Consider the following 22841-nt stretch of genomic DNA (forward strand, 5'->3'; position numbering starts at 1 on the left):
ACTCAGCCTCTTCCTCTGCCCAATCTTGCTCCTTCTTTCCTTTCACAACTGATAATTCCTAATTAACAACTTGTGCCCACACTTCACACGTGCTTCCAGGGGGCCCAACCCGTGACACAGGGAATGACCATGGCCATGGGCTTTGGCATGTACTGTCCAGTCCAGTTTCCCTGCAGACAGGGAAAGGTCAGGTCAGGCAGGGGATGATGACTCCACAGAACAGTCACCCTGACACCACAGGCTTCAGCTTCTCAACACTTTTTATCTCCCTTCTTTATTTTTATTTTTATTTTTTATTTTTATTTTTTTTTAGATGGAGTCTTGCTCTGTTGTCCAGGCTGGAGTGCAATGGCACAGTTTCGGCTCACTGCAATCTCTGCCTCCTGAGTTCAAGCGATTTTCTTGCCTCAGCCTCCTGAGTAGCTGAGATTACAGGCGCCCTCTATGCCCAGTTAGTTTTTGTATTTTTAGTAGAGATGGGGTTTCACCATGTTGGCTAGGCTGGTCTTGAACTCCTGACCTCAAGTGATCCACCCACCTCAGCCTCCCAAAGTGCTAGGATTACAGGCATGAGCCACTGCATGTGGCCAACCTCCCTTCTTTATCAATGTGACAGAAAGTTGAAATGAAGATGAATTACTGGGACATGAGATCAGATCATGTTTATTGAGTGTACACTCTGAGTCTGGTACTATGCTAAGTGCTTCACTTGCATTATCACATTTCATTCCCTCAAACAACCTCCCAGGGAGGTAATCTCATTATCCCCATTTTATAAAGCCCCTTGCCTCTGTCTTATGAGAGTTGGGGCAGGCCTGAGGGCAATGAGTGATGATCTCAGATGCCCTCCAGGCTCCTGGCCTGTCTTCTACAGCAGGAATCCCTGTGAGCAGCTTCATTCTCATTGCTGGCTCCTGCTTATCTCCTCTTTTTCCTCCTTCCTCCTCCAGTCCTCAGTTCTGCAGATCTGGCAGCACCTGCTCAGACCCCACCAGTACATCAGAGGCACTTTCAATGCCCATCCCCCACCCTCAAAAATAGGAAGAGGAGAAACTCTCAGACCACATCCTGCATTCTAGCAAAGTTCCCACCAGTGGTTCAATTCAGGCAAACATTTATGCGACATCTTCCAGCTCATAGCTAACCTAGCAACCACCAAAGCTGGGCTCCCAAGAGGTCATTCATTCACTCATCAGCAATGGACTACCAGTGATGGACCTGCTATGTGGAGGGGTGGAAACTGGAAGTGTACAGATGAGTGATTCATTCATTTATTCTTACACTTTTTCACCTAACAGTGACTTACTGAGGTCTTATTTTGTTTGAAGCACAGGTCCTAAAGATGTGGTGGGTAGTGAGAAAGAGTCTTGATCTCATGTTCCACTTGGTAGAAGAAATAGGATTTACAGTCCATTATCAAACAACTTTGTAACAGTCCAGTCATACGCACACAAAGTCCAGAAGAATGTGCAAGAGATCTGTAGTTTGGGATGATGGATCATAACATCTCACACATAATGGGTCTCAGACAAGGTGAGTATTGAGGTGGCTGCTGCAGTTTGTTTTCTTCCTCCCTGGTTCTGCACTGGGCCCAGGTCTTTCTATTTAGACTCTCTGGGTGCCTCACAGACCCACTGCTCTCCCCAGGGAGCACGTGCCTCTCTCTGAACCTGCTACCTCTTCTCCCCCACGCCCCATCCCAGCGGGCACTTGGCCTCTTTAAACCTCCCTCCAGCGTCCTCCCTTATTGATGGCCACACTGAGCAAGTATCCCAAGTGTCCCATGCTGAGATATGTTAAAAGAGCCAGCTTTTCCTCAGCCTTGAAGCACATTAACAGACGTCCCTTTCTGTTACACCAGTCTTAGGCCTGAATCCGGCCCCAGAAAGCAAGATGGGACAGCGCCAAGCCTCAGGAATGCAAATGTGTTAGAGCAAACAAGAAAAAGCCACTTTGCTATATTTAGAACAGAGCATTTCTTCTTCCTTCATTTTTATTTTCGTTTTTCCCTTTGATCTTCCCTGGTGTTCTCCCTCTGCATTCTCTGTTTTGGGTCATACTTATTTCTGCAGTGAACAAGATTATGACATCATCCCTCTCTTCTCACTCGTCCTTCCAACATTTCTGAGACAACTCCGGGGCCAAGAAGAGACTGAGAAGCTGGGGGAGGTAGGACCTTCCCAGGACACCAGCCTAGCGCCAACTAGGTGTTGAGCTGCCTACCAACAACCACCAGAGGGCACCCCTTCCCCATGCCTCTGCTGCGGAGGCTCCCTCGGGAGTCCAGGCTTGGGGTGGGTCAGAAGTGCTGCAGGCCGTGGACACAGGCTTGTATCTGGACAGTGACAGTGCCTCTGCCTCATCACTGACTAATAGAAGGCCACGTTTCATTGTTATTTCCTCCCTGTGGCAGAACTGGGTTCTGAATTTCTCCTCCAGCAAATCCCCAAAGCATACTTGTAACCTAACCTTGGGTTAATAAGTATAGTTTTTCCCGCCTTTAGGGATTCAAGTTCCCCCTGGGGTTTGGAATGGAGGTAGATCCTGCCTTCGCAGACCCCTGTAAATCAAGGGGAATCGAAAGTGGCATTTAAATCTGGCCTTACATGCCAAGAAATGGACATCTTCATGCTTCCACCCCGCTGGTGATCTCAGTTCCCATCATACCCCTACACTGTCATTAAGTCACACTTGTTCCCACATCTGCCACAGAGTTACAGAGTCCAACTCTGAGACTTCACTAAAACTGGTCTCCTTGTGTGTTTCCTATTCTCCTCCTGGCAATGCCCAGATCCTCCTTCTAATCCCTTCTCGAAGCTTGCTTTCAGGACGAAGCCAGCCGGGTCCCTACCAGGGCAGTGTGGCCTTTCTATTCTCTGCAGTCCTCCATTCTTTCTGTCCCACTGTGGGGTTTGTGTTTAATTCTCTGCTCCTTTATCCTGCCTCTTACATATCTCTCTCCTAAGCTAGATGCAAAAACTGAAAATCAGATTGGCAGACATAAAAATATTTTTTAAATTATATAATGAAAACAATATAAACACAATAGGAAGTAAAAACTGAAAAAAAATACAATAATATGATAATGGATTAATTTATATAATATAAATTATATAATGGCTAAAAAGCCATACCAAAGAGATGGAGAATCCAATAGAAATGGCCAGGCAACTCAGAGAAGGAGAAAAAGTATTGGCCAATAAATGTATACATTAAAATGTTGTCCCACCTTTAGTTTTAACATAAATTAAAATAAGAAGGCATAATTTTAATATAAAAGATAGACTGATAATACCCATTATTTATTGTTTACTAGAATGGGGGTAATAAGCATGCCCCATATGTATTTGGAAGGAGTACATGCTGAAGCACAGTTTGAAATGTAGTATAAAAATAGTAAAAGGATGTCTTTTATACAAAATCATCTCATTGCAGAATTATCTGTGACTGTGAAATTTGGAAACAACTGAAATATTCATCAATGGGAGATATAGTCATTGAAAATCACATATAAATTGATATTCTCTATTTTGATGATGTGAAAGGATGCTTTGCCATAAATTGTTGAGGGTGGGAGAGAAAGAGAGAGAGTGTGTGTGTGTGTGTATGTGTGTGTCAAGAAGGAGGAGAGAGAGAGAGAAAAAGAGAGAGAGAGAAGGGAGTTAGGGAAGATACATACCAAAATTGTTAACAGTAGTTTCTTTAGAGAATGAATAGGTACTTTCATTTTCTGCTTTATATATTTTAATATCCTTAGGGTTTTGCTGCAATGTAAATTTGCTACAATTAAATTTTTCAAATTTCTTTTTGAGACAGAGTTTCGCTCTTGTTGCCTAGTCTGGAGTGCAATGACGCAATCTCGGCTCACTACAACCTCCGCCTCTTAGGTTCAAGCGATTCTCCTGCCTCAGCCTCCCGAGTAGCTGGGATTACAGGCATGTGCCACCATGCCTAGCTAATTTTTTGTATTTTTGGTAGATACAGGGTTTCTCCATGTTGGTCAGGCTGGTCTCGAGCTACCGACCTTAGGTGATCTGCCCACCTCGGCCTCCCAAAGTGCTGGGATTACAGGCGTGAGCCCCCGTGGCCGGCCTAATTTTTTAAATTTCAAGTTTGAGGAAAAAAGGAATAATTTGTTTATACGTTTGTCTCCCCTACTAAACACATAAGTCATTAGAAAGCTGGAATCAAATTATATTTGGTTCATATTTGGTTTACTGTATAAATTGTATTTATACAGTGACTGACAAAGAGTAAACACTCCATTAATTCTTTAAATTAATTTTCTTTTATACATTTTTTTTTTTTTTTTTTGAGACAGAGTCTCGCTTAGTCGCCCAGGCTGGAGTGCAATGGTGCGATCTCTGCTCACTGCAAGCTCCGCCTCCCGGGTTCACGCCATTCTCCTGCCTCAGCCTCCCAAGTAGCTGGGACTACAGGCGCCCGGCGCTTCGCCCGGCTAATTTTTTGCATTTTTAGTAGAAGCGGGGTTTCACCGTGTTAGCCAGGATGGTCTCGATCTCCTGACCTCGTGATCCACCCGCCTCGGCCTCCCAAAGTGCTGGGATTACAGGCATGAGCCACCGCGCCCGGCCTTCTTTTATACATTTTAAGGGTGGATGCTTTATTTAGCACATACTTCATTCCCCATAATGTTATATTTTCCTGTATTTATACATTTGCCTCCCCAAGTAGAGTACAAGTTTCTTGAGGCAGATCAAATAGGGACTCTACAAGCTCTTACCAGTTCTTTACAAGGTATAGATTTTTCCGTAAGTGTTTGCTGTACTTGTTGGATGCTGAAGGACTGAAAGCCATTTTTCCTCCTTGGGCTCCAACTCCCCCACCCACATTATCTTCCTCTTCCACGGTGGGGTTTGAGTTTAGAACATACTAATGTCTCTTGTGACTGAAAGATTAGGAGTCTAGTAAGGAATGTCTCCAAGTTAGGTTTTCAGTTGGAATGGGCACTGGAGCAGATGAAGACCTTGCTTAGGAGAGAATCCACGGCTTAAGCCTGGAAGGAAACTTGTTTAAGAAAAAAATCTGCAAATAATTGCCATGACCTTGACCATGAAAGTCAAAATCTGATTGACTAAGTTTTCTCTTTTAGTCCTGGGTTCATCATTTTCTAGAATTAAAATGTCAGGATAAAAAAGATACATCTCTCCATTCACCAACATAATAAGGCATAATGTCAGGAAAGCAGAGATAAAACGTTAATGCCTTTCTTTACTGTACTCTGAGTGCCAATCTGATCATCTGATTGAAGTACAGAGATAGACGCCTGCAAAGCAATGCCAGCGAGAGTGAATGCACAGGCACACTTGTAAAATGCTACATTACCTCCTTCAGCAGGGCAGGAAATACCTACCATAAGATGAAAAGGTCACAGTTCAAACTAACAAAGAATGCCATGAGTGCTTTCTTTTTTTTTAGATGGAGTCTTGCTCTGTCACCCAGGCTGGACCATGAGTGCTTTCTTAAACCTCATTTTAAATTTGGAAGAAGAATGGATACACTGGTATGCATAAGAAGTTTAGTATGAACCCATACTATATTTTGTTATCAACAAAGAAACAAGAACAAAATTGGCACCCTCTCAGTAAGCTGAGCTGAGGTATTTTCACACTGAAGGTTCTGCAGGCTTCTGGAGCCCTTGAGAACTGAGTAGGTAGGTTCAGGCAGCTATAACAAAATACCACAGACTGGGTGGCTTAAACAACAAACGTCTATTTCTCACAGTGTGAAGGTGGGGAAGTTTAAAACCAAGCTGCACACAGATGAGGTGTCTGGCGATGGTCCTCTTCCTGACCTGCTGAGAGCCGCCTACTCGCTGCATACTCACATGGAAAACAGAGATAATCTCTTTTGTGTCTAGTTTTGTAAGAGTAAGAATCCCATTCATGAGGACTCTACCCTCACGATCTGATTACCCCAATGCCCTTTCTCCATAGACCATCACACTGGGACTTAGGGCTTCAACATGTACATTTTGGGTTGCACCGAGGAGCCAGTTATGAAAAAGGCCCTGGGAGATAGGCAGGGAGAAGATGTGCAAGGCCCTGAGGATCTGAGCCTTTGAATCTGGAGTGCAAGTCCATTCTCACAGGTTAAGGCAGGATCCTGAACAAACATTTGTTGAGGTTTTTCTTTTTGAGTTTCACATAATTCTTTCTTTTTTTTTTTTTTTTTTTTTTTTTTTTTTGAGATAGAGTCTTGCTCTGTTGCCCAGGATGCACTGTGGTGGTGTGATCGCAGCTCACCATAACCCCAACCTCTGGGGCTCACTCAGGTGATCCTCCCACCTCAGCCTCCCAAGCAGCTGGGATTATCAACATGTGCCACTACGCCTGGCTAATTTTTCCTTCGCATACTTCTTGTACTTGCACAGTGGAGACAGACATAGACACCAATACATCATGATACAGTGTGAAGGAATGAAAGGAAATAGAATGCACTGTAGGCAGAGGTGCCAGCTAGTCTCGGCTCAGGGGGAAGTTGGAAGAGCTACAGAGAAGGTGTCATTGGAGGTGCCTGGTAAACAATAGCTGTTGTTGGGTGCGGTGGCTCACGCCTGTAATCTCAGCACTTTAGGAGGCCAAGGCAGGAGGGTCACTTGAGCCCAGGAATTCAAGACCAGCCTGGGTAATGTAGTGAGACCCTATCTCCACAAATTTTTTTTTTTTTTTAAATTAGCAAGGTGTAGTGGTGCATGCCTGTGGTTCCAGCTACTCTGGAGGCTAAGCTGGGAAGATCCTTTGAGGCTGGGAGGTTGAGGCTGCAGTGAGCTATGATTGTGCCACTGCATTCCAGCTGGGGTGATAGAGCAAGAGCAAGACCCTGTTCCTAAAAAAAAATAAGCAGGCCAGAGGTGGTGTGAGCACAGAGAGAGGTGGTGGCAAGAAGAAGGAGACAGACTGGGATGATGAGGAAGGAGATTCACGGCTGAGGGTGATACCAGGAGGCAGAGCCTGAATATCACCTCCTTCCCTTCTCCAGGACCGGGTCCCTTTTAGGTGAGACTAGATGAAAAGGACTCTTCAGCAGCTGTCTTCACAGCAACTAATTTCTGGCAGGTCAGAGTTGGCATTGCTCAAATCTGGGCTTCGTTTCCGAGAAGTTTCACAAGTCTGCCAGGGGAAGTCCCTGGACTTCTTGCTGCTTTCGTGTAGGGCAGGCTGTCGAAACCTCAGTGGATAAAAGACCTAGAGAATGTGCATCCCAGAAGAAGCTGGTCGAGGATATGGGAGCAATCACCATGGAACAGAAGTCTCTCTGGGCAGGTGAGCATGGGGTTGATAATTCAGCAGGAAAGTTGGTGAGGAAGAAAGAGGTAACAGGTCTGTAGAAGAAGTGATCTTCCTCCTTTCATGGGATTTCAGTCTTTCTGTTGACCTTAGTGTCAAAAAATTTCAGGCCAATGCAACTGTCGTAGGGGAACAACCTGATCTTTCCTGAATGGGCAAGAAGGCAGCAGTAGCTGGAGCCCTTTGCACTGGCAGGATGTTCTCAGTTTGCACAGAGGTGCTTCTTGTCCACATTAGAACTGGAGCTAAGACAGGAGAGAGGCCAAGCTTTCTTAGTCTCTTGGTGTATGAGCGTTGTATTGGGAGTCACATCTTTCATGGGCTCTGCTGTGGTTATATTTCACAACTTTTGAAGAGCTTCACATTTCTCATCTGCAGAATGATTTATTGAATTAAATGTTTTCTGAACTCTCCCTTTCAACTCTAAAGTTCTGATCCAAAACTCTAGCATTTGTGATGGCCGGAAATTGGGGATGAGAGTGGGGATGAGGCTAAACAGGGTTATGAGTGAACGAGGGACGTTTACCAGGAGGCGAAGGGAGGGTAGGGAATATGTCTGCTGGAGGAAATAAATCATTTCTTTGTGTCCATACCTCTTTCACCTTGTCTTACCCTCTCAAGCCATGAAGCACCCACTTGGCAAGAGCCTTTTGGGTTCCCTGTTGAACTCAGCTTAGCCCTGGACCCACCCTTGACAGAGTAGACAGTAGGGAGGCCACGCTTTGGAGAAGGGCCTGGAGGCTGACCTGAGAGTGGATGTGCCAAACAGAATTTCTCTGACCATTTACACAGTGAGTGTGTGGAGAGCCAGGGCCTAACTTCCCTGCCTAAAAAAACATGTGAATCATCAGGAGAGAACAGTAGAGCCCTGTTTTCCAGCCCTAAGCTCTGCAGGGGAGGAATCAGCTCCAGCAGCTGTGTCATTGAAAGTTTTCTCTCCTTTTTGGCTGCCCCTTTCCTTCACTTTCGGATCTCTAGGGGTTTCGGAGTGGACAATATCCCCAGGCTGGGGGAATTGCAGTTCCAGGAGTCTTGTCCATGGGGCAAAGTTTCTAGGATCCAGGGGTCTGCTCTTTCTTTCCTTTAGGAGGATGTGTTAAGTATAGAATAATCTCACCAGTCTTCCAAGGGTAGATGTCCTATGGAGAAGAGACTGGGTGTAATCTCAAACGTAAGTTTAAAGCACCACCAGGACCAGCTCACACTGCTTACCTTGTTGTAAGAATTGTTTTTACATAGGGTGACCATCTCATTTTGCCTGAGATAGTTCTGGTTAAGCTATCGTCCCAGGGAAATTATTAATAATGCTCCTTTTCACTCTTTGAAGGGTCTCATTGGGCAATAAACTATATGGTTACCCTACCTATATTCAGCTCCAGACTAGGCTGTGAGCTCCTTGAGTGCAGGGAAGGCGTTAACTGCATTGTAATTTCCCCAGCGCAATGCTTAGCACAGAGCATAAAATTCAATAGAACTTTGTTGGATAAATGAATGAAAAAATAAATTCCCAGCTTGGAAAATGTTTCTGCCTAGGAATGTAGAGACACAAGGCACCCCAGGGCCGGGGAACCTCAAGGTCCTGTAAAGAAACCACAACAGCTGTGGCTGGGGAGCCCAGATGAAGTGTGGCTCTATCTTGTATGTGAGCACACCCACATTTTCACGGCCATTATCCAGTACAGCAGAACCAGGTTTGGCTCAACAGATTTCTCTTTCCACCCATCTATTGCAGGTGTAGTGGTCTTGCTGCTTCTCCAGGGAGGTAAGTAGTCAGTCACTACCGCCTGGATCTCCTGGCTTGGTTGGGTGCTTTCATTTTTGATGTCCAGTTTCTTTTTCTGCTACATGCTTTTTCTCTTGGTTATGCTCTCTGGTTCTGCCACTGACATATTTATGACAGAGTTTTTTTTCTCTGTATCATTTTGTGTATCCCTTCTTCTAGTTCTTTTTGAGCCACTCTCTCTCTCACCCCTCCCCCATACCTGGCCTCAATATGTGTGTGTGTGTGTGTGAATACAAACATACACAATGTTTGTATTATCTGTTTCTCTACTGATCTGTGTCATCCATCCATCCATACACACTGAACCTTAGTGCTCCATGGGTGTTTCATATGTTGATGGTATTTCTGTCTTTCAATGTATTTTAGTTTTTTTAATTTTTTTGAGACAGGGTCTTACTGTGTGGTCCAGGCTGGAGTGCAGTGGTGTGACCATGGCTCACTGCAGCCTGGACCTCCTAGACTCAAGCAATCCTCCAACCTCAGCCTCCTGAGTAACTGAGACTACAGGCATGAACCACTACACCCGGCTAATTTTTAAATTTTTTGTAGAGATGGGGTTTCTCTATGCTGCCAGGGCTGGTCTTAAACTCCTGGGCTCAAGCAATCCTCCTGCCTCAGCCTCCCAAAATACTGGGATAAGAGGTGTGAGCCACTGTGCCCAGCCTCAGTGTATTTCTTAACTGGGGTCTGGGTACTCAAGAGCCAGCACTAAAGGCCCAGGCTGAATGGCCCTCAGAGGCTCTGGCAGAATGAGCAAATGATACAATGGCTGTCTTGGGGAGAAAGTTGTGGCTTTCTGGGCTCTAAGGCAATAGCACTAGAGTCTCATTGGCTCTCTTCACTCCACTCCAGGATCTGCCTACAAACTGGTTTGCTACTTTACCAACTGGTCCCAGGACCGGCAGGAACCAGGAAAATTCACCCCTGAGAATGTTGACCCCTTCCTATGCTCTCACCTCATCTACTCATTCGCCAGCATCGAGAACAACAAGGTTATCATCAAGGACAAGAATGAAGTGATGCTCTACCAGACCATCAACAGTCTCAAAACCAAGTCAGTAAGATGAGGGTAGAAGCATCCGGCATGGATTTTAGAGGAGGGAAGCTGGTTTTAAGCTGGGCCTAAGACCTACTGTCTCATTCATTCATTCATTCATTCATTCATTCATTCCTGTGTATTTCTCTGGGTGTATTTCTGATCCTAACTGTTCTCACCACTGCTTCATCCCTTCACTGAACTTCACTTTGGTTTAAACAGCCAGGCCCTAATTGTCCATATTCTCTACACTTAAGTACTCTGTTCTTTAGACAAAGGCTTCCCTGGCAGCCAGAAAATAAATAATCATCTTATTCTTCTGCTTCAGGAATCCCAAACTGAAAATTCTCTTGTCCATTGGAGGGTACCTGTTTGGTTCCAAAGGGTAAGACTACATCTTTATTTTTTGTTCATTTCCCGATGTAATTTTTGATCATCACCACTTTTCTTCCTCCTGAGAAGAGATATTAAACTAGGCTTTAAGAGGTCTTCCCTTGGCCAGCTGCAAAACTGATCTGAGTTTTGTCACAAGAAGAGGTGCAGCACTAGGTTTCCTGGGGTGTTTGAAGGAATTCTTCTGGAGCTTAATACAAGCCCAGACACTCAAGGCTTGAAAGTGGGCCATGAACAATACTCAGAAAATTCTTAATTATTTGCATGAATGTTTTTCCCTTTATGGATTATAGAGATAGTTTTAATTGGAAAGTGCAAATTATTTTAAATTACTTGAGAGTTTGACTTTGCACCCTGGGATGGTTTGGATGGGCTGCTTCTGCTTAGAAGCCCCGCCTTGGACCATGGCAGTCAGTGGACTACAATGTCTGGGATCATGGCTCCGCAGCCAAATGGCCTGAGCACCATCAGAGCAGCAGAGGAGAAAATCGGTTCTGCTTTGCTTAAAACCAAAATAACCATTGATACAAAGCAGACATTCGAAGTAATATTTTCTACTCACATGAAAATGATATCCCACTCACATCACGAGCTAAATGAAAATACGTAAGGATAAATATCACATTTTTTCAATCTTCAACTACAGTTTATATAATTTTGAATTTCTTCGGCTTTATTATTTAAAGTGTTAACATCTTAAAAAGTCCAGAGATCTTAAACTCGGCTAGGAGAGTCTTGGAGTTTTTACAGAAGTCTGATAGTACAACTTGTGAAACCTGTCAGTACTGTTACAGCCAGAGTAGGCAGAGAGAAGAAGTAGTGTTAGAAGACCTATGGAGATTTCTGCACACGGAAAGAAGGAAGAAAGATCAGGCTACCTAACTTTTTTGGTTCTGTGTTAACCCCTCCATGAACACCCTTCAATATGAATGGGCTTCCATGGCACCCATCCTTCTAATTCTCAAATTCTCTTCCTTTCCTAATACTTGCTTAGGTGTTGATGCAAATAAAAATGTCTTCATTTATTCATTCATTCTTGCATTCATTCATTCATTCAGTAAATAATTGCTTACCAGTTTAGTGGTTAAAAGTAGAACTTTGGAGATAGATATATTTGGTTTGGATTTCCCTTTAGACGCATGCAAGCTGTGTGACTTCTGTCAAGTTCTTTAATGTCTGCATGCCGCAGTTTTCTTTAACTATACAATAAGAATAATAACAGAATTTACCTCAGGGTGATGTAGAGGCAGGCAATGCAAGCTGTCTAGCATAGTGCCCATGTGCAATAAGGGCTCAATGGTTGCGGTAATCATTATTATATGATTATTGTTGTTATTATTAGGTAAATGCCAGACTTTGTGCCAGGTGCTGTGCAGAATAATTACATATGTGTAACACACAAACTTGCTTCTAAGGGACAAATTAGTAAATTTCTATTGAATGGGCATGTCTCCTAAAATTGCAGGCATCTGCCCAGAGGCTCAGGTGCAATGGCTTTCTAATTATTGTAAGCACTTTCAAATGCAAGAGAAAAGCTAGAAACCTTTTCCCACCACTGTTTCCTGATACCAGGCCAGTTTCTTGCTATCTCTTCCACTTCGAAGATGAGATACATGCAGGAATCAAAATCTCAATTTAATATTGAATAAAACAAAATTAATTCAAGGCTCTAAGAAAGCCTGGGGGTGGGAAGTATTGTAAGAGGTGAAAAGTGACACAACTTAAAGGTTATGTCCCCAGGAAAATACCAGTATCTCATCTACAGCCTTGGGTTTTAAATGCTCTTGGTGCCCTTGGTGTGGGCATCTGAGAATCAATTTCATGGCTTCAGAATTCTAGTTCAGATGAAGCCCTTGAGGAGCTGCTGATTTCAAGTCCTGTTTTCATCAGAAATCCTGGGGGTGGGGAGATCTGCATTGCCTATTTGTGGCTGGGATGCTTGTTTGGGGACCACGAATTCACTGGAGTCCAGTCCTTTTTCTTGGAACTTCCCTAAATGTTACCCCCTTGAGGCACATGAAGCAGGATTAATACCCTCAGTCTCAATTTAGAGGTGGCCAGACTGGAATCCTGAGAGCGGGTTAATGACAAAGTGGCCATCAGAAAGGACTCTGACCTGGGACTTCAATCTAGCTCTCCTGATCCTAAGCCCACCACATTGCAAACTGCTTTTCCAAGGGTGTAAAGTGTTGAAGAAAACCAAAGCTGGACAGCATTTAAGCAGTAAAACAGATTTTATTCAGGAAATATTTCAATGGGGGAAAAAGACCTCAGTATGGTACTGGGTTCTATTCCAAAGGCAGCAAAGGCAAGTGAGGAAATACAGCCAAAGAACACACTGGGGGAAATCAGTGGATGGAAAATCATAAAGAGGAAACATCAGGGCTAGGGGGATTCTTGCTAAATTGATTCAACAGGATTCCTGTCCTACCAAAGGATGCCAGAGTGATGAGATATCACCTGGGGGATGGCATGGGGTGAGTGATCAGGTACCAGGGGCGGGGGTTTCTCACTAAACTGACCTAGCAGGACTTTTGCTAGAATCAGACACGGCAAAGACAGACACAGAAGCCCAAGGTTGGGGTCCAGTTGAGAAGAGGGCTCAGAGAAGCCTACCTAAAGTTTGGTCAAGGCAAGAGTCTTTGTCAAAGGCAGCTCCGTTACCCTCAGGAAGATCTGCAGAGAACCCAGTCTTCCTTTACCTGGCCGGATCAACATTCTGGCCCAACAATCCTTCTTCTCTCATCTGTTCCAAAAAGCAAAAGCATTAGAATAGACAAATTGCAAGTGAATATTGGGGAAGAGAAGACTGCTCAGGATTTCTGTGAAAAATGTGTTACACTACAGATGTTACTTGTTCTTTCCAAAAAGACACTTGTATTGCTTCTTTCCAGGTTCCACCCCATGGTGGATTCTTCTACATCACGCTTGGAATTCGTTAACTCTGTAATCCTGTTTCTGAGGAACCATAACTTTGATGGACTGGATGTAAGCTGGATCTACCCAGATCAGAAAGAAAACACTCATTTCACTCTGCTGATTCATGTAAGTCAGATGCCATGGTGTACTCAGTACTCTGACCTCCAGAATCCACAGCCACATTGGGAGACATAAGGAAGAGATTGAGTGTGGTGGGAAGACACAACCCCAGGCTTTCTGAAGCCCCCACTGACGACAGAAAAGCCCCTGTTCCTATTTTAAGGCAGGAACAATATGAAACAATGGAGCCCCCTTGTATATTTATTTTGATGTTCTTCTTTTTGATGAAGAACATCAAAATAGAGCAACATCCATATAAAAGAGTGTGTAGCCATAGGATTTCCTGGGTACTGAGGTAGCCTCATAGAAGATCTATCAGATAGATGCGAAAATCTGTCAGGTAGAAACCAAGATGATTATTTCCTGGGTACAGTGAGGTTGGGGTCCTCCTGCCTAATGTGGAAACTTCCTGAGCCGATACAGGCACAAGGCATCCCCATATGGGATGGAGAGGAAATGGCTGATCTTTTCCATCTAATGTGGTTCTAAACCTCATAGATCCCAGGCAAGAAGCTTAGCGCTGTACTCGGGGAAGGGGAATCTAACACTTTGTTTCCTTATTTTTCCTAGGAGTTAGCAGAAGCCTTTCAGAAGGACTTCACAAAATCCACCAAGGAAAGGCTTCTCTTGACTGCAGGTGTATCTGCTGGGAGGCAAATGATTGATAACAGCTATCAAGTTGAGAAACTGGCAAAGTGAGTACATCAGAGCAACTTTCCATCCCTCTGCTTCCAATTTGGTCCATGCAAATGATGCATCGCATGTTTGAGGGATGAGGGGAGAAGGAGGAGAGGGAAGGTCACTGTCCTAACCCTGCGTCATGCAGCCAGGAACAACTTTACAGAGACTTTCAGTCCTTCTAGCAGCATCATTCAAAGCTAAAACAATCACTTAACAATTGTTTCTACCACTGCTCTTCACAAAATTTCTCCCTTTGCTTTTGGCACTTTAGAGATCTGGATTTCATCAACCTCCTATCATTTGACTTCCATGGGTCTTGGGAAAAGCCCCTTATCACTGGCCACAACAGCCCTCTGAGCAAGGGGTGGCAGGACAGAGGGCCAAGCTCCTACTACAATGTGGTGAGTAGGCCAGTGGAACTGCAGGGGTACTGGCTGTGGGAGTGGGGCTGGGGAGAGTCCAGCATGTCTAGAGTTACTTCTGTCTTGAACTGAGGAAGAGCTATGAGCCCAAGAGGGAACTTGGTAGCCCCAAGAGCAAGTGAGTGCAGGAGAAGTGCTTTGACCAGGCACCAAAAAAATGTCATCTGGAAAATGTCAGAAGTGCTGATAGCTGAAGTGCCCTAAGCTCTGTCTCTGGCTCAGAGTGTCCCCCATCCCAGTCTTCTCTGGATTCTCCATCTTTGATACATTTCTTGGCATCTACACAGGTGAACAGAGCTTGTACCTTCCTGTGTCCGTCTACATTCCCTATTTAATTCTGTTTTTAAAACAACCCCATGAGGTCAGCTGGGTAGGAAGTGTTACTCCCACTTCACAGATGATGAAACAGAAATTCGTCAGATTCCATTGACTCTTCAAGGTCGTGTGATGTGAAGGTCCTGGTGGTGGGAAATGAAAAGTAAAAAAAAAAGATAGTAATGTAATAATGTTGTTGATGCTGTTCTGGAACATAACGTATCCAGCCAATGAGTTTTCCTTGCCCACTGATTTATCAAGATAGGGGAATTGCAATAGAGAAAGAGTTTAAGTCATGCAGAATCGGCTGTATGGGAGACTGGAATTTTATTATTACTCAAATCAGTCTCCCTGGAAATTCAGGGATCAGGGTTTTTAAGGATAATTTTGTGGATGGGGGGTCAGAAAGTGGGGAGTGCTGATTGGTCAGGTTGAAGATGAAATCATAAGGGTTCAAAGTGGGTTTTTCTTGCTGTCTTTTGTTGTTGGTTGGGATCACAGAACTGGTTGAGCCAGATTCCTGGGTCTGGGTGGTGTCAGCTGGTGCATCAGAATGCAAGATCTGCAAAATATCTCAAGCACTGATCTGAGGTTTTGCAACAGTGATGCTATTCCCAGCTGCAATTTGGTGAGGCTTGGAATCTTGCAGCCTTTGGCCGCATGACTCCTAAACCATAACTTCTAATCTCATGGCTAATTTGTTAGTTCTACAAAAGCAGACTGGTGTCTAGGCAAGAAGAGAGTTTGCTTCCAAAAAGGGCTGTTAATCATCTTTGTTTGAAAGCTAAACTATAGACTAAATTCCTCTCAAATTGAGTTGGCTTACACCCAGGAATGAACAAGGACAGCTTGGAGGTTAGAAGCTCTTGGAACCGAACTGTCGATTCCCTCCTGGGCAGGGGTCGCCGCGAAGGATCACCGACACGAGATTCACAGCAGAGAGTTATTTATTACTAGCGCGCTAGGGTCCCAAGCTCTAAGTTGGCCCTGGGACCCCGAGTGCTTGTTACAGGTTGTTTATATAGGCAAACACAAGTTCAAACACAGCTTAGGGCGCGAAATTCAAACAAAGCTTTAGGCGCTTGATTGGGTAATTGGGTCTGTCTATGGCCTGAGCAAGGTATCTTGTTCTGATTGGTTGGGGCGGGACCTTAGGAGGTTCTTTCCTGGAATTGCTGATTCCAGGAACATCGGGGACATTGAGTCAGGGTGGGACCCCATGAGGTTATCAGGGTGGGACCTCATGAGGCTATCAGGGTGGGACCTCATGAGGTTATCAGGGTGGGACCCCATGAGGCTATTTCCCGGAATTGTCTTTCTGTCTGGGTTCTGGGAACATCGGGGGGCTATCCGTGGCCATCTGGGGTTTAAGTTTCATGATGGCCAAGCTTTCTAAATTTTATGAGGCTTAGGAATTATGAGGCCTAGTTTCAAAGCAACATGGAGTCAGTTAGCTCAGATCTCTTTCACTGTCACAGTTTTCTCAGTTACAATTTTTGCAAAGGCTGTTTCATATATATGGATGTATATTCCTAAAATTCTGGGAGAAAAAAATATCTGTGTTGCGTGTTTCCAGGCCTTCATATTCAAAGTTACAAAATGGATCAGTCCAGAGCTAGATATGATTTCTGGTTGGGGTTTTCTAGGCCTTCACGTGGCTAAGTCACATCAGCCTCCTTCACTCCTTCCTCTCTGTCAGTTATCTTTAAGGATGAGGAGACTATCTTTGTCTTCTCTAACCCTTTATTTTGTTCTGAGAGCAGGAAAGCCAAAATTAACCTCTTACCTCCCAATCTATCTGTAAACCAAAATTAAATTCTAAGCCCCCCAAACATCTGAACAAATCCCTCCTCTTGGCCAAGGGCATTCAAAGTTAATCTGAAAAATTAATTCAGGTCATGATGGGAAGTTGGGTGTCAGACATGCTTTGCAGCTGACCAGCACTAACATCAACACAGAGACCTTAAGACTGATAAAGCAGACTTTCTAAGTCTGATGAGAAACATTTACAATCTAATCTTTCGGAAGCCTGCTACCTGGAGGCTTTATCTGCATGATAAAACCTTGGTCTCTACACAACTTATCATAACCCAGACATTCCTTTCTATTGACTGCAGGCCTTTAGATAATAACTCTTTCAACCAATTGCTAATCAAAAGATCTTTGAATTCACCTATGACCTGGAAGCTGCAGCTTCTAGTTGTCCTGCATTTCTGGAGTGAACCAATGTACATCTTACATATATTTATTGATGTCTTATGCTTCCCTGAAATGTATGAAATCAAGCTGTAACCTGACCACTGTGGGCACATATCCTCGGGATCTCCTGAGAGCTGTGTCATGGGCCATTCGTCACTCATATTTGGCTTGGAATAAATCTCTTCCAATATTTTACAGAGTTTGACTCTTTACATTGACATATCCCACTGGGTTCAAGGTCATTGTGAGGCCTCATGGACCAGGAATCTGACAGCCACCTTTGTCAGTATTCACAATGAGCCGTTGTGTAGACAAATCCCACAGGGATTTTGTGTTGACTCAAAAGGGAAAGGAAGATGGTGACAACCTTGATTTCATGTTTTCTAGGTTTCTTAACTGATTTCTTTTGTGATCCACCGTCTAATTCCTTTCAGAAATTAGAAAAAGCTGTATAAGCCTCTTGCTGCTGAAGAGCATATGTGCGTTAGAACAAGCACTCTTGTCCTGGGGAGGTCTGGTCTGTTCACACTCAGATGTAGAAAAGAAACCAAGCAGTCACCTCTGTGAAGTTTGGAATAGAGGCTAAAAAAGGCCTGACACCTTTCTTTCCCCACTCTGAGCCTCCATCTCTCTTCCCATTCTAGGAATATGCTGTGGGGTACTGGATACACAAGGGAATGCCCTCAGAGAAGGTGGTCATGGGCATCCCCACATATGGGCACTCCTTCACACTGGCCTCTGCAGAAACCACCGTGGGGGCCCCTGCCTCTGGCCCTGGAGCTGCTGGACCCATCACAGAGTCTTCAGGCTTCCTGGCCTATTATGAGGTACCTGGAAACTACCTGTACCCTCAGCTCCCTGCCGTGTCTGGGTAGATATTCCAGCTTCAATCTGACAGCACAGTAAAGCATTCTGAGTGTTGTGAAGGGGAAAGTTCACAGAACTACTGAACATGTGAAGGGAGCTCCCAACTCTGGTTTGGGAGAGGGTCAGGGAATGCTTTGTGGAGGAAGTGAAATAAGCTGAACTCTGAAGATGAGAAGGAGCTAGCCAGGAATGGGGATAGGTAGAGGAGGATGTGAGAAACTAAAAAAGGAAGACTACCTCAAGTTCTTGATTTGAGCAGCTAAGTGAATGGCAATGCCATTTACAGGAGATAGGGAAGACTGGAGGGAGAACAGAGTGGACATTGGTCCTGCTCATGAGATCAGTTTTGGACATTCTGAGTGTGAAGAGCCTGTGGGACATATAGATAACAAGTGAGTCATTGAATATATGGGTTTGGATCACAGCAGACCAGTCTGCACTAAAGAGGTAGATTCAAAAATATCAGCATAAAGGTGGTACCTGAAGCCAAACCATACAATGAGAAGTGCATGAGGCCCAAGACAAACCCAAGAACCTCCTACACCTGAGGGATGTGCAGAGGAAGGGGAACATATTAAGGTAACTGACAAGGAACTACAAGAGGGTTAGGAGGAACCCACACAGATCTGTGCCAAAGACCTTAGAGAAGTGGGTGTTTCAAAAAGGAGGGAGTGGTCAAATGTGTCCAATTCTGTGCGGAAGTCAGATAGATCATAGGGATAACAAAATTGTTCAGTTAATTATACCATCATTTCTCTCTGCCCTCCAACCTGGGAAAATTTATTTAAAAAGCACAGGGGAAGATATAAATCTAACATTAGGTCAACCAACAGAAACTCTTTGGACGCTCTCATATCCCAAACACTGGGTACTGTGAAAGCTAGAAATAAGTAATTATCCATCCTTGTCTCTAAAGGGGTTATTGTCAAGGTGAAAAGAATGTAGAATACAGACGTAACTAGTTAAACAAGAGTTCAAAAGCAAGGTAACTATAATATTTAATAAAATCAGAGAGGTATTATAAAACAATATGGGATTCAATGACCAATGAATGGTGCAGAGTGACATGAGATCAGAGATGTGTGACTGGGGAAGGCTCCACGGAAGAGGAGAAGTTTATGCTGGGCCTTGAAGGATGAGTAGAAATTTGATCAGGTAGAGAAAAAATATATCATTCTATATCCTGGTCTGTCTTTGGAGTCCCAGCCTGACCTCTCATTGTGAGTGTGGACATGCCATGGGCCCATGCTGAATGACTTGGCACCCACCAAGGTACCCATTCAGTGTAATGCTCAATTTTTCCTTTCACCTTACACATAGGAATGATTGACATATCATCAATTCAACAGGCAACAGGAATGGGACATGGGTCATCGTGAGAGTCCTCAATGAATCTCAGGGTGCCTGATAGATAGGAGGTGGGAGAGAGGCTGACCCATCCTTGGGTAGTTCTAGGTTGATAGCAATAACACTCTTAATTTAAGGGAGAAGAGAGGTCATTGCTCAGAATCTACTGGTAGGGTTATAATATCAACCACTAGATATGCACTTCCCATCTCATGGAAAGTTTGATTTGATTGTTCAGTTCATAATGACTCTAGGCCACTATAACTTTGACAGGTTGATATTTGCTTAAATATTCAACTTTAATTTTCTGCCCTCATTGTAGTAAGCGTGAATGTAGTTCATCCAAAAAGAGTAATCCAAAAGGGATTTTCTATGTGATGTTGAAATGCATTTTTTAATTGAAGATTTATCTTTTTTAGAGCTCTTCCTTATGCTAACAGAAAGAATGTAGCTAATAACAGAATGGGAGCCCCAGGACAGGGCATATTGGGAATGGGAGGGGACAGAGGGGGAGTAATGAGATTTAAGTGGAGATGCTACAAGATGAGGAATAGTGGTGATGGTCAGGATAATACTTCACATTTGTAAAGCACTTTACTGTTTTCAAAAAAATTTTTTAATGTGTATTAGGTCATTTGATCCTAACAACAACACTGGAAGGTAGATATGTTGAAAGCATTATTATAATTATTTCCATTTTGCAAATGAAGAAATTGGGAGATTTATTGGTCGGTGCTGGGATCTGATCTGGAACTCAAGTATTTTCTGATTTCTAGCTGCTGTGTCTCCTCCTCATGAGACTTTAGCACAGACACTTCCCAGTGGTTCACCTTGGACCACTCACTTCGTATGATATATGTGGTCATTTCTTTCATTGTCTGATCCTTGGGATAAAGGTTCTGATATTTTCCCCAAGTCCCTAGTGGCTCACTGTCCTGTCTACCCCCACCAAGTTTCAAGAATAACCCATTACTAACCCTCTCGTTTCCCTTTCCCCTGCCAGATCTGCCAGTTTCTGAAAGGAGCCAAGATCACGAGGCTCCAGGATCAGCAGGTTCCCTATGCAGTCAAGGGGAACCAGTGGGTGGGCTATGACGATGTGGAGAGTATGGAGACCAAGGTAGGTGGGCAACAGGATCTGGAACAGGCAGATGCTCCTTTAGGTGGGGAATGGGGATATGTAGTAAAATGCCTGAATACTCTATGCTGAAAGAGAGAAGCTTCTGAGGCCCCAGACTCTAGGATGGGATCCAGCAGTCTCTATAGCTCAAGTCTAGTAGTGACTCTACGTCATACCTGTGAGCAGCTGTGGTACAGGTAGACGAGTTGGAAAGGACACAAAAAAGAGTTGAGAACAAGTAAGTTTATTCTGATAAGTGAGGAGTGGAGAGAAGAGAAAGGCAAGGAGAAGGGAGAGGGAATAAAGGAGACATTGGTGCCTGTATAGGTAATCTACTTTGTTAATTCTCTCAGGACAAACTGTTTAGTCCTTCTCATGGATTACCTAACTAGGAGGCTCCAGATTCCTGAGCCTACCAGTTCTTAGACCTTGGTAAGACATTTGCGTTCCTTTCAGGGTTAGGGCAAAAAAGAGGCTTGAGTGTAATTGACAATCCTGGCCACTTGTCTTGTTAAGGGCTTCCTAGTTTCTTCCCTTATTATGGAGAGTTTTCTCAGCCTCCAAAAATGCCAGACTTTGAGTGTGGTGACTCAAGTCAGAATGAGAGGTGGCTAATGCTGACTTGGTGGCTCTCTCTCCCTCAGCAATCTTACCCCTCAGGGAGTCTCTAACTCCAGAAAACCAGTTAGTCTACCACTGTATTCTAAGCTGAGACCCTCATCTGAACCTGATATGGTCCTGGGCATTTAGGGGTCACTTCTAATCTCTATGTGTCCTGTGCCTCCCATAGGTTCGGTTCTTAAAGAATTTAAACCTGGGAGGAGCCATGATCTGGTCTATTGACATGGATGACTTTACTGGCAAATCCTGCAACCAGGGCCCTTACCCTCTTGTCCAAGCAGTCAAGAGAAGCCTTGGCTCCCTGTGAAGGTAACAGTCCAGGCTGGAGCTGGGAGTGGGCAGAGAGATGGGCAGAACAGGGCACAGGAGACTGGGGGAGATCATCTTCACCTATTTGGGCTAATCCTTTCTCATGCTCCTTTGGCTCTTCTGCCATGTTTTCTTAGTGATTAGGCTGGTTCTGCCCTTTTCATAGGTTTCTCATAGACTTTTAAAGTGATAATAATAATATTGATAAATTTTGGCTACCATTTATTGAGCATAGTATGAGCTAAGGACATATATATTAGGGATAAATATTGACTCCACCACAATTCTTGGTTACAAAATCATCAGCCTGTCTTAATTTTCTGAATCACAATAAATCTTACTCTGTGCCCTCAATTCACTTGACTGATGACAATTTCCATCTTAGTCACTACCTGATGCTCTTTTTCCCCACCCTCAGTTGATCTTACTTAATCTGGACATTTGTGAGTTCCCATGGTCATTAGTGATACGCCTTTACCCAAGTCTCCCTATTACCTTGAAGGTCGGTGGCTTTGCTGCTGCTCCACCCCTGGGCCCCCAGTTCCCTAGGTGCGTTGTATATCCTCCTGTGCAGATGAAGGCTGTTGCTGACCAACCAGTTATGCTGTGATACATTGGTTCTAGGGCAGAGGGTGGAGTAGCAGGGCGCTGGGGCTCACTGCACACAGACAACTAAAAAGGACTGGCTCTGCTATCCTGGCAAAGGGCCTAGAACCATTTGAACACTCCTGACTAGATAATTGGGTAGCAGCCTTCCAATTCTGAGCATCCATTGTTTAGTAACTTGACTTAGGCCTCAGTTTACTGAGTTGGGCTTTGAAATATTTTTCCTTTTGTTTCCAGGATTAACTTACAGAGAAGCAGGCAAGGTGACCTTGCTGCCTGGGGCCTGCTCTCTCCCAGGAATTCTAATGTGGGATTCCCCTTGCCAGGCTGGCCTTTGGATCTCTCTTCCAAGCCTTTCCTGACTTCCTCTTAAATCATGGATTGGACCTGGTTTTGTTTTCCTGCAGCTGTTGACTTGTTGCCCTGAAGTACAATTAAAAAAAAATTCATTTTGCTCCAGTAAGTATGGCCTCATTTGTTCAGTCCTTGACCCTGTGATATCAGGTTGTTCTGTCCCTACTATTTGTGGGGTCCAGAGCTAGGGTGAAAATGAAAGTTTGCATATCATGTTTAAATATTAAAAACAGCTAACGTGCTGTTACAATATGACTTATGCTCCAACATTAACACATACACTTTGCAACCACCTAGAAGATCAGAACTTGAACATTTAAAATTCTGAGATTCCTTGGAATTCCACACAGGAATTCCCATCTTTACCTCTGTCTCTCACAGCAGAAGCCTCATGGGCATACTTGTGGACACTGTAGGCTTTGCATCCAAGCTTCATCTG

General features: G+C 44.1%; 2 protein-coding genes across 2 annotated transcripts in view; both read left to right on the forward strand.

Annotated features, from left to right (window-relative positions):
* The window catches only part of C1H1orf162 (chromosome 1 C1orf162 homolog), a 256729-nt gene that overhangs the window by 36715 nt on the left and 197173 nt on the right, over nt 1–22841 (forward strand). The window lies entirely within an intron of this gene.
* CHI3L2 (chitinase 3 like 2) lies at nt 1127–22511 on the forward strand. Its single transcript, XM_050746507.1, has 13 exons — nt 1127–1533; nt 5440–5524; nt 7003–7286; nt 9043–9072; nt 9946–10147; nt 10458–10514; nt 13417–13567; nt 14132–14256; nt 14514–14643; nt 17823–18005; nt 20396–20512; nt 21303–21442; nt 22286–22511. The coding sequence occupies exons 3-12, from the start codon at nt 7247–7249 to the stop codon at nt 21438–21440; spliced, it is 1173 nt and encodes a 390-aa protein (XP_050602464.1). The 5' UTR covers nt 1127–1533; nt 5440–5524; nt 7003–7246; the 3' UTR covers nt 21441–21442; nt 22286–22511.

This window comes from Macaca thibetana, chromosome 1 (assembly GCF_024542745.1).
Source record: "Macaca thibetana thibetana isolate TM-01 chromosome 1, ASM2454274v1, whole genome shotgun sequence".
NCBI lineage: Eukaryota > Metazoa > Chordata > Mammalia > Primates > Cercopithecidae > Macaca > Macaca thibetana.